The sequence below is a fragment of the Corythoichthys intestinalis genome, chromosome 3, assembly GCF_030265065.1.
Source record: "Corythoichthys intestinalis isolate RoL2023-P3 chromosome 3, ASM3026506v1, whole genome shotgun sequence".
In the NCBI taxonomy this organism is placed as follows: Eukaryota; Metazoa; Chordata; class Actinopteri; order Syngnathiformes; family Syngnathidae; genus Corythoichthys; species Corythoichthys intestinalis.
In genome coordinates this window covers 5,821,332-5,838,501 of record NC_080397.1, presented here as the reverse complement: position 1 = coordinate 5,838,501, position 17,170 = coordinate 5,821,332, and the positions used below count along the sequence as shown (strand labels likewise).

Below are 17,170 nucleotides of genomic sequence, written 5' to 3'. Positions count from 1 at the left end.
GTCTGTCATTTCGCATCTCGTTCAAAATGCATGTGATATCTAGTTTAGCATCAAGTGGGCGTAAATAGCAGGCTGTCGGCTACAGTCAGGAAATACTGGAGCCATCTAGCCTAGCATCGCGTTGGCAACAGCGTCACAACACTCTTCCCTCTCTGTGTCTCTGACTTTTCCCGCATTATTCAACCATCGTAGTAACGCATAGTAATGCACATTGTCTCGTTGCCGAAACGGTGACAAAATCCGAACGGAGAAAAAAACGTAATGCACGAAAAACGTACAGATTTTGAACGTACGGGGTACACGTTTAAAAATCAGTGCTCACTTGTACAAATTACGCCGAAACCGTACAACTTGACAGGTATGGTATCCTAGAAAGATAGATCACACAAAATTGCCTAGAAAAACATTTTTCATCATAGCGTGTGAGCAGAGCATCGCAATGGAACTTTGATGACTCGCCATTAAACATAAATTCAACTGCACAAGGTCAAGATGGTGACCAAAATAGATAAACTGAGCTAAAATGAGCGAAAAGATGAAAGGCAACTCAGGCCGATTATAACATCTTACATTGTGGAAGCAACACTGTTGATGATTAAGTTGATAACTAAGTTAAAAAGGGAATGCTTGTGTGCCTCCGCCCAGATGGCATTTGTGATATGTCTGCCTCTCCGGTGGACCCTTTCCTTTGTTCCCACCGTGAAATTACAGGCTGCGTGTGTGTGCGCGCGCTTGTTTGCAATTTGTATTTCTGTCAGAAACTTGTGATGTTGTGGTCCAGGATGACAACATGCGTGTAAACTTCAGACTGTACCACGCTTCTTCTCACGTCCTTGCCAGGATGGCACTGCAACACACAAGCAAGCCTAATGAATGTATGTATACAGTAAAGTATGCAGTCATATGCATGCTAAACATGGAGCCACCTGGTGATAACAAACTTACAGAGACAGCTCGAGAGTATCATGAGATAAGACTGCCCAAGTCTACTTAAATACTGTATGTGTCTGGTGAGTGCTTATCCCCTCCAGGGACAATTGTTGGAATAGTTATTTCATCGTTATCATCATTCCCTGTTCTTTTTATTCATTTTATTCTTGTCTCTCTTCTTTGATTAATGGAACAAATCTTCTTCCGCAGTCAGACATGTTAATATTCTTTCTAATGCTACTGAATGGTGAAGTAAGTGTCTCAAAACCAAGGGTGTAGGTCCGGTCTCAACATTGGTATGAGAGCATAACCAGCATGTACACTTTTTGCTGGGGACGGGACATTAATAAGACCAAACAGATTGTTGAACAGGGGACAGGGCCACATTTCTCGTGAATATGAACCTAATTAATTTTTAGGCTAAATCAGTGGTCCTGACCCACCGGGCCGGGGACCAGTGCTGGTCCATGGCGCATATGCTACCAGGCCGCACAGAAATAATAAATAATTTATTAATAACCACATTCTGGCCTGTGCCTCTTGATCCAACAATCTGCCGGGCTACTCTATTGACTAGTCCGAGTAGAGATATGTGTCCCCCTCTAGTGGTGGCTGCCATTACTGGGGTGTTTACACACCTCAGTAGCAGCCTAGCGTCAGTCAATGTAAACAGTAACACTAGCTGCCTGCTGCTGGCGGCACACCTCAGCAATGGCGGACGGGGTATTTCTGGTCGTTTTTCTTGGACGCTCACCCAATAAGAAAGCACAGTGATCCCTCACTACTTCGCGCCTTCAGTCCATCACGGATTTTCTTTAAAAAAAAAATACAGATGAGCTGTCCCAAGCCAATAGCACAGTCTCACACCCCCTCCCTCCATCTCCCTGCTTTTTGTTTGTCAGAGTGTGAACTGGAGTTGCTTATTAAAGTAAACGATAATTGACAGATGGTTCAGCTTTGATCTTGCTAGAGACTCGACCTTCAAAGGGCCTCATGCGTCAATCATCGTTTAACTTGTTAAACAGTTGCTGTAGTAACTCATTGTGTGTAAGTGAGCAGCTGGAGCAGATTTCAGTGGACACTCAAAGAATGATTAAAAAGACAAACATTATTATTATTATTATTATTTTTTTTTTTAAACTTTTTTAAAATGGATTGAGCGGCTACGTTTTTCTTGTTTAAAAAATATTTCTGTGGGAATGTAACATATTTAAAACTTATCATAATTATTACATTTAAAGTGCTCAAAAACCATCCATCCGTCCGTCCGTCCGTCCGTCCGTCCGTCCGTCCATCCATCCATCATCTTGCGCTTGTTCCGGGGTCGGGTCACAGGGGCAGCCATTTATTTAATAAATAAATAAATAAATAAATAAAACATATATGTATATATCCAAAAGTTTTTTTAATTATACTTTGGGGAAACAGGTATAAAACATGCTTTATATGTATCTCTTTCCAATGACAGATCAGAATAAATGCATTGGGAAAAAAAAGAAATACAGTGGAACCTCTACATAGGAAGTTAATTCATTTCAGGACCTTGTTTGTAAGTCGAAATGGTCGTATGGCGAGCAGGATTTTCCAATAGGAATACATTATAATTCCATTAATTCGTTCCACAGCCCAAAAACCTACACTAAATCCTTAATAAATACTGCTGGTACTATTACAAATGGCAATCAAACATAGCAAAACAAATAAGTTATGAATAAAAATCAGAATAATATAATAATAATAATAATAGTAATAATAATAATTAATAATGATTCCTGTAAATAATGACGAATCTGATTCTAATGTGACCGACACTTTTTGCTGTACCTGAACGCACCGCGGGGCTGACGTCACAGTGAGATTGGTTTGAGAGGTTGGTGCGGTAGAGATAATACTTACGTTTTCTTGAAAGCACAGTCAACTGCGGAGGACAATGGCTGTTTTGTGTTGGATAACTTCTTAAATAAATGATAAAACGTGACGAGGCTGACGATTTCCTTGGCAATGTTACCCCAATAATAATTGTCACCTTAACTTATAAAGACTGAAGAACGGTGGTCGGAAGAGGACCGTGGAGCTGTATTGTTGAGGCAGTTCACGGATGTGTTCCTCACGCTCATATTTTTCAATAATTTGCATCTTCATTTCAAAGGTAAGTATCACTTTTTTCCTTGTTTCACTAACTGTACCAACTTTTTTTTAAACCTGTGTTGATTTCTCACACAAGAAAATCCGCCGTGCGTTCGTTTGCAGTGCAGTCATGTCCAGTGTTGTTAATCTTACTGAAAAAAAGTAATTAATTATAGTTACAAATTACTTCTCCCAAAAAGTAATTGCGTTAGTAACTCAATTACTTGAATGTAAGAGTAATTAGTTACTTGGCAAAGTAATTGGTGATAATTACTTTTTTTTTTTCCTCAAAAAAAAAAAAAAAACACACAAAAAAAAAACCATTGGCCACACTATGTGAAGTTTTTTGTGAAGGTTTTTGGTACAATTGGCCCGAGCCCAATTCTTTACCCTAATTTACCCTTTACCCTGAATCAACTGTTAAAAGTTGTTAAAATTGCTCCCATTATTGCATTTGTTCCCTTCTCTCTACTTTTGACATATGAAAGTTTTAAAACTGTTTCATCATTTAAAGATAGATTCAAGTCAAGATTTTGCCGATTTAGAAGTATTTTAGATAAAAAGTTACTTAGGTTCGCTAGGAAGGTTCTCTACAACAGAGCCGTCCTAAAAAGTCTACTGCTTTAAGATGGCGGCTGTCTACTAACGCATTTAGTGCCATGCAGTGTTGTTAATTTTACTTTAAAAAAGTAATTAATTACAGTTACAAATTACTTCTCCCAAAAAGTAATTGCTTTAGTAACTCAGTTACCTGAATGTAAGAGTAATTAGTTACTTGGCAAAGTAACTAGTGATATTTTTTTTTTTCTCCCAAAAAAAAAAAAAAAAAACAGGTCACACAATGTGAAGCTTAAAGGGCTTGGGGGACAATTGGCCCAAGCCCAATTCTTTACCCTCCACTTAACTAGACACAAGGGTATTGCGATAACTAGCTAGTAACCTTTGCTATGTGTGGAAGTCATTTAAAGTTGTGAATCAGTAGTTAAAGTTGTTAAAATTTCTCCCGTTATTGCATTAGTTCCCTTCTGTCTACTTTAAACATGTGTAAGTTTTAAAATTGTTTCATCATTTAAAGATAGATTTAAGTTAAGATTTTGCCGATTTAGGAGCATTTTAGATAAAAAAAAAAATTACTTAGGTTCGCTAGGAAGGATCTCTACATCAGGGCCTTCCTGAGAGGTCTACTGCTTTAAGATGGCGGCTGTTTACAAACGCATGTAGTCCTTAAAACATGTTGGCAATGCAGCAGTGTCTGTCATATGCATCTAGATCTATAATATGATATCTACCGTGTCATGTGGGCGTAGTTTGTCGGCTATGGCTGCAGTCAGGTATTATTGGAGCCATCTAGCATCGCGGTTGCAACGGCGTCTTCCCCACTCCTGCTCTGCTCTCGTCCCCGTGAGTCCGTTTCTCTCAGACTTTTTTTTATTCAACCAACTTAGTAACCCATAGTAACGCACGCCTTTCCCGCCTCAGTAACGGTAACGGCGTTGCCAAGATGAGAAAAGTAATTAATTAGATTACTCATTACTGAAAAAAATAACGCCGTTAGTAACGCCGTTATATTGTAACGCCGTTATTAACAACACTGGTCATGTCGTCGTATTTCGAGCATATCGTCTGATGTAGAAACAAACGGCTAGTCAAATTTTACGTCGGATGTCGAAAAGATCGTGTTTCGAAGCGATCGTATGTCAAGGTACCACTGCACCAAGTCCACTTTGCATTTATATGTGCCCAAAAGTTAGCAAACGAGGCTTCAAAGCTGCTTCGGCACATAGAGACTATGCACCCTGGAAAAATGGATAAGCCTTTGAAATTTTGGAAACAAAAAAGCGTGAGCACGATGGACAGAAAAAATTAGTGAGGGCCACCTATCAACAAAAGGGAATGCACTGAGAGCATCATACTTTGTGGCGAACCGTAATCTTAAAGCCAAGAAACCTTTCACGATTGGAGAAGAAATTAATATGCCCACGACCAAGGATATTTGGCGTCAAGTTTTAGAAGAGGCCGCTGTTAAAAAAAAAAAAAAAAAAGGTTGATTCGGCATCTGGTGAGTTACAGTTCCTCTGCACTTGAAGTTCGTTTTTAGCCCCGTCGTGTTAGTTTATATTTACTGTATCATTCTGCCGGTCCGTTAAAAAAAAGGTCCACATCACACTGGTCTGAGGTACAAAAACGTTGAGGACCACTGGACTAAATAATCAATGCAAAATAAATCTGTATTGACTTATACTAACTTTCATGTGTATTGGTTCTAGTGAGACAATATTCGATTCAAATCTTTGTTTTCAAAAACTACTAAAGATACATTTTAAAGTGCAAGCCCCTTCATTAAAAATGGAGTGCATTCCAATAAATGGTCCACTTATGGAGGACACTGGAGCACCCCAAGACTCAAACTAAAGTCTTGTAATATGAAAGTGATTTTGGGAAAAATTAATTTAAAAAATCTGAGATATTCAAGGACCGATCTAGGTCTGAGGCATACTAGACTACCCCAAGACTCGAACCAAAGTACTCTCATGAAATTCTGATGTGTCATTTCATTTCACAATCTTTTTTTTAAAATGTCAGTGTCCCCCTGAAGTGGACCCATTCTTGGATAGCTCCCTGTTTTTATTTTAATAAAGGGACTTACACTCTGAAGCCACATTGCATTACCGATCCAAATGAGGGGCGGCTATCTTGACTTCATTGTTACTTGTGGAGGCTGGCCTGACTGCAATAGTTTAGCAGGTTAGCAAGTTCACACAGTTTAATGTTATGCTAACTCTGATGCAGGTCGGACTTTCAGTAGAAAAGTTCCCCCACTTCCACAACATTGATGTCTTTTTACATTACGTTACCGAAAAATAGATCTATTATCCTTCCTCTTAGGAGGGGACGGAGGGGGCGGCAAGTTGTCGACATGAATCTGTCGGGGCTGTGTGAGTGTGTGTCTGTCAGCCAATCAAACATGCGTTTGAGGAAAAAAAAATGAACCGGAACATTCAGCAACTGAAAAGGGATAAATGTTAGTGTGAAAATAATTCACTAAATAATGGTAGGGTCTATTCTCTCCTTACAACATATGGTAAGAGAATCTAAATTACTGATATAACTGAATTCATTGTAAAATGCAAAAAAGGGTTGTTTACAAATTGGTGAGAACAATTTGAGCATCCTGAAAAGTTGGTAGTGTTATGTCCCCACCGTCCGTGTGCAAACCTACACCCTTGCTCAAAACCTTTCATCATGGCTGTAGTGTAGCGTCAATTTTCACACCAAGTGCTCAAAATGAAGACCTCTACACTGCAAATTATTCATGATTCCTTACAGAAAAAGAGATGTTCGTGCGTGTTGGCAGAGTGTCGTTGACCGTAATTAGCTACCAAGCACTGAGTGACTGCTTGGCTCTTGTCTGCTCTGGTCTGTCCTGGCTGTCCACGCTAAGCTAAATACTTGGAAATCTTACCTTGGAACTATAAGTCGGGCTTGCTTGGACTCTTACTTTGAAACCCTAAATCATCCTGGCCTCAGAATTCCCCCCATGTTTGATGCATTTGAAACTGTAACCCATGGCTTAAACTCCTGATCTGAAGCACTATCTTGAAAGTGTTTTTAAATCATAATCATTATTTTGTAATTGGTAACTGCTTCCTCCGCAGACCATGAACGTGAACCATTAGCTCATACTAAACAAGTTAAGCATTGGTTAGCATCGTACGGAGGTGAGACTTACCCGGGGGTCGATGTTGAGGATGTTGCCATCTGTCTTCCTCCTGAAAAGAAGTCCGCCAGTGTGCTCGTACAGGGTTTCGTAGTTTGAGCTGCAGTTGGAAGCTGAAACCTGGGTGGTCCAGTTGTAGTAACTATGAGGGAAGGGTTGACACGTCCAAAATTTCATTTTTTGATTTTATATTTTTGAAACCCTATTCCTGGTTTTAAACCCGAGTTAAGGCATCATAGCCAATCATGAAATTCCAGACCATTCTTTGAAAAGCTATCAATGGCTTGGAAACCTACTTTGAAACTGTGCCTTAAAATCCAAATCTAATCCCTAGACCAGGGGTCCCCAAACTTTTTCCTGTGAGGGCCACATAACTTTTCCCGTCTCTGGTGAGGGGCCAGGGTCAGTTTGTAACAGAAAAGGTGTGACGATTGCAGGAGTGCCTAAATGTAGAAATTTATTGTTTTTCAGAAAGCCACAATCAAATAACCCTTTCTGGATTCTTCACGGAACAAAAGTAAATAAAATAAAAATAACAATGATATAATATAATTATACATAATAATAACACTATTAATTAAATAGATAATAACTAAATAACCCTCTCTGGGTTCTTCACAGAAAAAAGCCAGGAAATATATAACACTATTGAAAAAAAAAAAAAACATATATATATATATATATATATTGTTCAGGGGGCCGGACCAAATATGGAGGCGGGCCGTAGTTTGAGGACCCTGGCCCTAGACCTACTTGAAACCCTAATTTGTCACACTAACCTAACATCTGAAACATTAACAGAGGATTTTGGCCCAAATTTAAAATCCCTAACCCTTACTGAGAAGTATCACCCTATCCAAACAAGGGTTGGGGTTTTATTTAGGGATGTTGTAGTGAACATCACATTCCTCGACATAATTCACCCACAGAACTAATGCGGGGGATGTTGTGTTCTGGGGGGACGCTATGAGGTGTGGTTTATGGGGGACACAGAGACTAGAGAAACGAGCGGCTACCACACGATACACTGACTTAACTCGCCGCCTCCAACTCATACACATCATCTGCTACAATGTACCAAAATGAAAAATCTTGGCCCAAAGTCCATACATCCATCATATGCCGCTTAATCCAGGGTCAGGTGTCGAGGCCAGCAGTTTTAGCAGGGAAGCCCAGACTTTCCTCTCCCCAGCCACTTCAACCAGCTCCTCCGGCGGGATCCCAAGGCCAGGCCAGCTGAGAGACATGGTCTCTCCAGAGTGTCCTGGGTCATCCCCGGGGCCTCCTGCCGGTGGGACATGCCCGGAACACCTCTCCAGAGAGGCATTCTGGAGGCTTTCGAACCAGATGCCCGAGCCACCTCAACTGGCTCTCAACGCGGAGGAGTAGCGGCTCGACACAGAGTCCCTTCCGGATGACCGAGCTTCTCAACCTATCTGTAAGGGAGAGCCCGGACACCCTGAGGAAGAAACTCATTTTGGCCGCTTGTATCTTGTTCTTTCGGTCACGACCCACAGCTCATGACCATAGGTGAGGGTAGGAACGTAGATCGACTGGTAAATCCAGAGCTTCGCCTTTCGGCTCAGCTCCTTCTTCACAACTACGCAGTTTCCGCATGACTGCAGACGTTGCACCGATCCGCCTGTCGATCTCCCGCTCACTCCTACCCGCACTCGTGAACAAGACCTCAAAATACTTGAACTCCTCAATGTGGGGCAGGATCTCATTCCCGACCCGGATAGGGCACGCCACCCTATTCCGGCTGAGGACCATGGTCTTGGATTTGGAGGTGCTGATTTTCATCCCAACAGCTTCACACTCGGCTACAAACTGCTCCAGTGAGGGTTGGAGGTCACGGCTTGATGAAACCAACAGCACCACATCATCTGCAAAAAGCAGAGATGCAATGCTGAGGCCGGAGAGTGACAGTCAAAATGAAAATATTACCACAAATAAATTATTTGTTCTCAATGACCCCCTTTAAACCCACTCAAAAATGGTTTCAAGACCTAGACTCAGCCGTCACAAAATTCTACTTTAAGAACAAGAAAAGCAGAATTAGCCTTGCCGAATTGCAAAGAAATAAACCAGAGGGGGGTTTAGAGGCTCCCAATTTCCAACACTATTACATACCAAATCAAATACAATATCTTATTAGGTGGTTACGTCTTTACACTGAAAAACAGTCATGGCTAGAATTAGAGCAAACAGACTGCAACCAAATACAATTGGCAAACCTCCCCTTTATTAGCTCTATTATCAAGCACCATAGCTGCTTCAAAAATCCAATAATAGCATGTACCTTGAAAGACTGGTGGAGAGGTATGGAAATTACGCAATGACAATTAGCACCGTGTAAATTTTCACCAATCTGGCACAACCCAGACTTTGGAGTTGATAAAATTCCTATTTATTTCAGCACATGGGATGATACGGGAATAAACCAGTTCCAGCATTTGTTTAAAGATAATACTGTACATTCATGTCACATGAAAAAATACTACAAGATTTCCAAATCAAAAGGGTCAATTTTCTTCAATACAATAAAATCAGGGCAGCCATTAGAAGCAAATTCCCATCATTAACGGGAACGTTAGACCCACCACCTTTTGTAAATAAAATAATAAACATCCATCCTCTACAAAAAAAAAAAAAACCTCAAAAGTATATAAAGCTTTCTCATGTGACAACTCTACGTGTCTACCAATCGAAAAATAGAATAATGAACTTTCGGTAACATTATATAATAACTATTGGTCCAACATCTGTAAAAATACATTTACAATGACAAAGAATAAGAACCTTCAACTTCTAAAGTTCAAAATACTGCACAGATGGCATTTTACTCAATCTAAAATGTACAAAATGGGGTGCTCCCAATCAGATAAATGCACAAGCTGCAACGAAGATACCTCAGACACATACTTTCATGCTCTTTGGCAATGTAAACCAGTGCAAGAGTTTTGGTCACAGGTAACGAAGAAACTCTCTCTCCTATTGAACTGCAGGATTCCATTGTCTCCAACTCTTTGTCTGCTTGGCGATCTGAATACAGTGAATATCTCAAACCGTCAAGCCCGTTCACTACTAGCAAGTTTAACGATAGCCAAAAAAAACAATATTGTTGGAATGGAAAAACAAACAAAACATTAGCATTAACCAATGGCTAAATGTAATCATTGAATATATAACATTAGAGAAAATATCTGCCAAACAGACAAATAAAATGGACAAATATGAACAACAGTGGGAAATAGTCGTAACAACGATGAACATAGAATAAGGATTCTCTCTCACCTGCGAAGGAATGCCACAAAAATGATAAAAATGTATACATAAATTGATGTATGCGGGGTGTCCAGGGAAGTTGTATGCATCCTTTTGCAGCTGAAAACTGGACATGTTCAAACCTGAACTGCTTTATACACTACCAGCAGCATGTAATAAATAATTTTTCTTTCTTTAAAGTTTAGTCGGTCAATGGGTATAATCTACAAAGAAACCCTGAGACAATTTTGTTGCCAGCTGCTGGGGAACGTATGCAATTTTTCTGGGATACCCTATATATTAATTACCACACATAGAACAAAACTTCACTGGTCCTTGGTATACATCTAAGGGTGTTTGATAAACCTCTTCTTCTGTCAGCTTCACAGGTGGAGTTTGTTGGCGTCCTGGCCTGTGCCGTCCCGTCGCCGGTCCTGGCCCCGGCATTTTCAGCTGGGGCTTGTCTGTTTGCGTCTGGTCGTGCATGGGTTCTGTCGGGCGCGCGCTGGTCTCGCGGGCGGGTGGGGGCTCCGCGCGGGTGCCGGTCCGGGGCCGCGGCCCCTCCCCCGGCCAGCCGAGGTGGGATGGGGTGGTGGCTGGGTGGTGTATGCGGCGGCCATTGTTCCCTACCGGGACGGCCCGGCCGGAGCGGCGTCTCCTTGTACCGGGTGCCGGGGAGGTGCCCCCTGGTGTCCTGGCCCGGGGATGGGTTGGTGGTGCGTCCCCTCTTGCCATACCTGAAGGCCGGTTGATGGGTGCGCGGGTGGCCCAGGGGACCACCCTGGATCCTGGGGGGAACGATGGCTCTTTTGCTGGGCTGCGGGAGGAGGGATGGGCTGAGCTGATCCCCCGCCACACTCCCCCCCCCCCCGCCCTCAGTCCCCGTGCTGGCTGGGTGGGAGCCGTGGCCCTGAGTTGACGCCTGCGTGGTGTCTCCGCTCGTCTGCGTGGCTGTCGCTCGCTTGGTGGGGCTCGCATGCGGCAGGATGTGATAGGGCGCGCCCTCTTTCCCTGGTCAACAGGCCCCCCACATGGTGTCAACCGGAAATACATCTAGCTGACGATAGCACCAACATATTAGTAGTTAGTGTAGACGTTCAATGTATTTCTTGTTTGTGTTGTTGTGTTGTTTGTTTGTGTTTCTTTTCTTTCTTCTCTTGTGTTTCTTTTCTTCTGTTCCCCCATAACCCCTTCCTGTTCGCTGCTATGTCATAATAAACAAGGTATGTTGAATGATCACAATGGGAGTATGCCATACTCTTAATGTGAAACATTAGTTTTTCTCGAATGTCAGAACACATTTCAGGAAAATGCCCTCCGTTTTCTCTAAACACAAAACACTTTTCTTAAGCTAGCTCCACAAAAACTCGCATTCTCTTTGCAAAACGAAACTCTCACTCCAAAACCCAAACTTCCAACCACAAAACCCAAACTTTCACCACAAAACTGTTGCTCCTATGGCCAACACCAAACTTCGACAACAAAATGGTCCTCACAGATTGCAAAATTGTAAACACTATTAGATATCTATCGCACACTTCAATAAAAATTGAAAACACAATGTTCAGGGTGTGATGTTCTAACTACCCCATCATCTGTATAGTAATCAATAGTAAGTCACAAATTATTTTTAGGGGGATTGAACCCCATTTATTGATGACAACCTGTACAAATGTACTTTTCCTAAAACAAATATTTCAAAAGAGAACAAAAGCATACATGGGGATACATGTCACAAATTCTTGTATGTACAGTAAAGAGGTGCTATGGTGTCTGCGGGGGGCCTGCGCGGTGGCCTGCGCATCATGTCGTCGGGTGGGGTCAGGCCACAGGACCTCGTCCATATTGCAGGCTATGTTTTGTGTCGCCAGGCAGCGGGGGAAGAAAGTTCTGGCATGAGCCCAGCCTGAGTAATCCCCCACATCATCACAGGCGAGGTCTATGGCCCTGAGAAGGTTCTCTCTACTATATGGTTCCCGGTCATACACCTTCCACCGCCATGATGAGAAGAACTCCTCTATGAGATTGAGGAAAGGTGTGTAGGGTGGCAGACATACGTTGAGGAATTGTTGGTGTATATTGAACCACTCTCTAATCTGGTTGGTGCGGTGAAAGCCGATGTTATCCCAGTTGATGACATAGATAGGAGGAGGCTGTGCTGGAACCAGATTCTGCTGCTCACGGTCAATCAGGATATCCTGTAGCTCTCCCAGAATGTGAGGAGACACTGGTTGTTGAAGGACCCAAGGAGAGCATCAATTTTGAGTCGTGCATTCTCAAGAGGCCAACGTGGATAGAGTCATGTGTCTTCAATTTTGAGTTACCGTGTTTAAGCAATGAAGCCCGTGCTTTCATTGTGTTCAACTTTTGATGTCTGAGTCTACCATTTTGCATTTTATGAGCAAAATGTGTTTAGTGAATGAGAATGTGTTCATATGATTGCGCAAAGTGTGTTTTAGCAAGTGCGAAAGTGTTTAGCCTAAGTGTGAATGTGTTTAGAGAATGGCAATTGTGTTTAGAGTTGTGTGAAATTGTAGATTGAGGTGAAATGTGTTTATAGGTAAGCCAACTAGCGGCCCGATTTAATAAATGTGTTTAGGCAACTGGTCATTGTGCTCAGAGATCAAGAAATTGTGCTTCAGCAATCGAGAAAAACTGTAAAACTGTTTAGACCAACCGGGCACTTAGACTTCCATTCTCCATGTCAAACAGCTGAACAGGACAGGTTTAAAAAATAAAAAATAAATAAATAAATTTAAAAAAATCTGCAAAAAGCAGAGATGCAATGCTGAGGCCACTAAAGCGAACACCCTCAACGCTTCGGCTGCGCCTAGAAATTCTGTCCATAAAAATTATGAACAGACAAAGGGCAGCCCTGGCGGAGGCCAACCCTCACTGGGAAAATTCGAATTACTGCTGGCAATGCGGACCAAACTCTGATACTGGTCGTAGAGGGACCGAACAGCCCTTACCAATGGGCTCGGTACCCCGTGCTCCTGTATCACCCCCCACAGAACTCCCCGAGGCACACGGTCGAACGCCAAATCCACACAACACATGTAGACTGGTTGAGCAAACTCCCATGCACCCTCGAGGATCCTGCCGAGGGTGCAGAGCTGGTCCACTGTTCCTCTGCCAGGACGAAAACCACACTGCTCCTCCTGGATCCGAGATTCGACTTCCCGACGGACCCTCCTCTCCAGCATCCCTGAATAGACTTTACCGGGGAGGCTGAGGAGCGTGATCCCTATATAATTAGAAAACACCCTCGGGTCCCCCTTCTTGACCAAAAGTGAAAAGCTAAAATGAGGAACCAAGTTCAAAAACTGAAACACAGAAATAAAGGAAAATACTTACTTCGTTAGTGTTATGTTGGACCCTACCGACCGAACAACCACTTACGTAATCATTCTCTAAATAATTTCAAAGGTCTTATTCAAAACCCTATCATTTTTCAAACCTACCTTTAAAGCCCCAACTACTGTTATTTGAAACATCCAAACTAGATTTCCAACCCAAAGCCTGTCTAGAAGCCCTCAATAAAGACCATACCTGACCGTAGTTTGCCATCAGGGTTCAAGTTCAAGCTGGTGTCAGTTGGCCAGCGGGAAGACGGGTGAACTGCCGACCTTGCATGAGTCAGCGAAAAAAATCCCATCGGGGAAGGCGTGATGCCGAAACATCGTTTTCCAACAGCGAGCCAAAAAATGTCCGCTGCATTCCGCACAGGAACGCCGAGTAGCTAGACGCCAACATGTCGCCAACCTGTTAAAAATCCCACCGAGGTTGAGTGCCAGTTAGCGGCTTAGAGTTCAGCCAGACGACACGCGGACGCGCATGCACGTACATGCACGTACATGCAGTTAGCAGTTAGCTGCTAGCCAGGACTCTATTGGTTTTGGATGAGGTCGCTGTGAAGCAAGAACCCCGCTAACTTTGTCCGACAAGACAGCCGAGGTCGTTACACTCTAACAAATTGCATTGGATTCCTTGAAAGCCAAGTATGAAATCCAAACCTGAAACCCTAACCTTGTCTTAAAATCCTAACCCTGGCTTAAAACCTTGATTTGAATCCCTAAAGTTCTCATATTTTTACTGAAAATAACATCTGCCACTACAGGAAACATTTGATTGAGGTTATTGCTGCCAAAAGGAGGCCCAACTAGTTGTTAAATCCAAGGGTTCACTTACTTTTTCCTTCCTGTGAATGCTATATTTCATAGAAATATGTAATATCTTTGTTTGTGAGGCATTATTTCAAGCATTGTATTTATTCTTGTGATTTTGTTGAAGATCAGACCACACCTTTTGACCAATTTTAATTGAAATCTAAATTTAAGTGTTCATATATTTTTCCTCCCACTATACAGTATATCGTTATCTCTCGTACATCGAGGCTTGAAACATTCAGGTTTGAAGCCATGAATTGAACCTTAAAGTGTGTATGACAGGATAAAAAAAATCTTAAATAGCATTATTATGTGAATTAAAATAATTTTTTGAGACGATTTGACTATATAAAACAATTTGGCAAAGCGCAGATGACGAGGAAATTAGTCTTTTAATCTGCCGTTTGGCCCCGTCTGCCATTATAGCGCTCTCGCGTCCCCAAATGGAGGATGCAGAGCAGCAAAATGTTATGATTGTTTCAATCTCTCTACTTCAATATTTTTAAAGGATATTCTTTTTATCCAAGTATTTTAAATAAATGGTATGGTCATGACAATTACAGTCTTGTGCTAAATCGAATATGAAATATTAAAAATGCATTTATTCAGTACAACATAGCAAAATTACTCCATAATGGTCAAAACTGTCGACTTCACCTTCACTGTCGCACCTCCCGAACGATATTTTACCACCAGTGTTAGTCCGGCTTTTGTCATTTCCCTGTCCTGGCTTCGGAGAATGTTGTTAGGTTTTGTGTTGGTTCCCTCCAAGTGTGTCCCTGTGATTGCCCATTGATTTTACCTGCCGTGCCTGCTCCTAGTGTATCCTCCAACTTGCATCCTCCTGTGTCACCCAACTGTTCCTCGTTGTCTCATTACCCCTGGTCTGGGTGTGTATATATAAACTCCCAGTTTCTTTTCACTCCTTGTTGCGTCATTGTCAGTGTCGATGTCATGTCCTGTCCAAGCCCTCGTATATCAGTCCCTCCGATTAAATAAGTTTTGTTTGAACATTGCCTTTTTATCCCCAGTCCTTTTGGTTGTACTTTGTGTTTTTGTTAGTTATTATTAAAACGTTTTTTGAGTTCACCGCCACCTGCCTTGCTGTGTTTTTGTTTCCCTGCATTTGGGTCGACACCACCCGCCTGCCCGCGTTTTCCGTGACAAATGTAAACAAAAAAGGAGGCGTGACAGCTAGCCAACATGCTAACCCGAATGACATCTCAAAGTCTTATTTTCACTCCTGTAATGAAAAATCACACAAAACTACCCGGGATCATGTCACACGGCAACCCGCCCGGCGTGGAGCAAGTGACAGCTCGTTGATCCCCTGCTGCAGGCAGGAGAGCTCGTTTGTGGAGAAGCATCTGAAGAATGACTGCCAGACAATCTGGTCGACGTTGGAGGAGCGCAGAGCTGCCACATGGTCAACACAAATATGGTGCAAATTAATGCTTAACTATACGGCAAAGACGTAACCAGTGAGAGAGCGGTGTGCAGTTCGTGTGTGCAGCTAACAAGACAGGATGTGTCTGAGGAGAACTTTTCTACATGTCCGTCCATGATCAAACGTAAGTAAATATTCCTTTATTTAAAGAAAGTTTGTAGTGTTTACTTTGTAATTGCTGTATTCGCGGTCATTTTAACACAAAGTTGAAAATTCTGATGGGGTGGAAAATTTGACAATACACCGGGCACACGAAGAGGGCAATAAGCCGAGTATAGTGCTCTCCTGGCGGGCACGCGAAGGACCGAGGGGGGGGGGGGGGGTGCGACAACCCGCCGGTCGTCGTCCAAGTGGCATTCTCGGTGGACAAGAAGCATTGTCAGCCACAAAATGCAAACCACCGCCATATTAACCCTTTAAGGTCTGGGCCTATTTTGTCTGATTTTGCATGCCTTTGAAGTTGCTTTTATATTTCAAAGAAAGAATTGTTTACGATGGCCTGGTTTGGTCCCTTTTTTTGTGACACCTTGAACTTCATGTCCAAACTGTTGTTTCCTTCACTGACCAATTATAAATCATCATTTTGGGCCCAAAAAGACCAAAAATTCCAAAATCGTTTTGTCAAAATTTTTAATATTGATGTCCAATTGACAACCAAACATGCGCAACGAACCGTTTTGAAACTTTGTAATATTTATTCAACATGTTAGGATGAACATTCAACCAAAAAAATTTAGAATAAATAGTCTTATATTTGACAATTCAACATAAACAACAGGTATAGCCATAGGCGTTTTTTGCCTTTATACATGCTCTCGTCAAAACAGGTTATATACAGCAGACCAAACAGTGAAGAACAGTGAAAAAATATATACCATCTAACACAAAAAGTGTTTAGAGGCCATCTCTTTATGAGTTTAGGTATTGCGGCCCATCACCTGATGAAAACTATATACACACAATCAAGCTTCTTGAACACACATTTATATACACAAATTGAGAAGACTGATTGTGGGGAAAAATATATATATAACATTGGGAAAAAAAAGTATTTTCAAAAATATTCACAATAAACAAGTTAAATTTTTTTCAGGCATGCCACTCCGAAAAGCAGTTTCGTCCTGGAATTAGACAGCCCGCACTTCCATGGGGTGTCGGTCCTCTTTCCACCCTTCCATTTTCATTTCACTTTACTTTCATTGTCACTATAAATGTACATGAAAAAAAGTTAGTATTTATGAAAATAATAAAGTATAAAATAAAAATATATACAGCAATAAATAATAATGGAAATCTATATGTATGACAATAGAAAGAATACCATAGCTGAATATGTGCTACACCCCTAATCTTCATATAGAAAGAAGAACACCACAAATGATAAATTCCTGCCTGGTATACACACAGTGCACGTACGACTTTGATCTGATATGCACATTTTATTATTATACACACAAACACACACTTATATTGCATCAAAATTAACTTTGTCTTGCAATATCAAAAGAAACT

The 17,170-nt window shown here is 41.8% G+C and overlaps 1 protein-coding gene across 1 annotated transcript in view; it reads right to left on the bottom strand.

Annotated features, from left to right (window-relative positions):
* Nucleotides 1-754: 754 nt before the first annotated feature.
* Nucleotides 755-17,170, bottom strand: part of cfap299 (cilia and flagella associated protein 299) — a 173,696-nt gene continuing 157,280 nt past the window's right edge. Inside the window, exons 5-6 of the mRNA XM_057831321.1 lie at nt 6,788-6,917; nt 755-847 (exon numbers count right to left, since the gene is read on the bottom strand). Of these exons, the coding sequence (XP_057687304.1) occupies nt 755-847; nt 6,788-6,917 (223 nt within the window). The remainder of the gene's footprint in view (nt 848-6,787; nt 6,918-17,170) is intronic.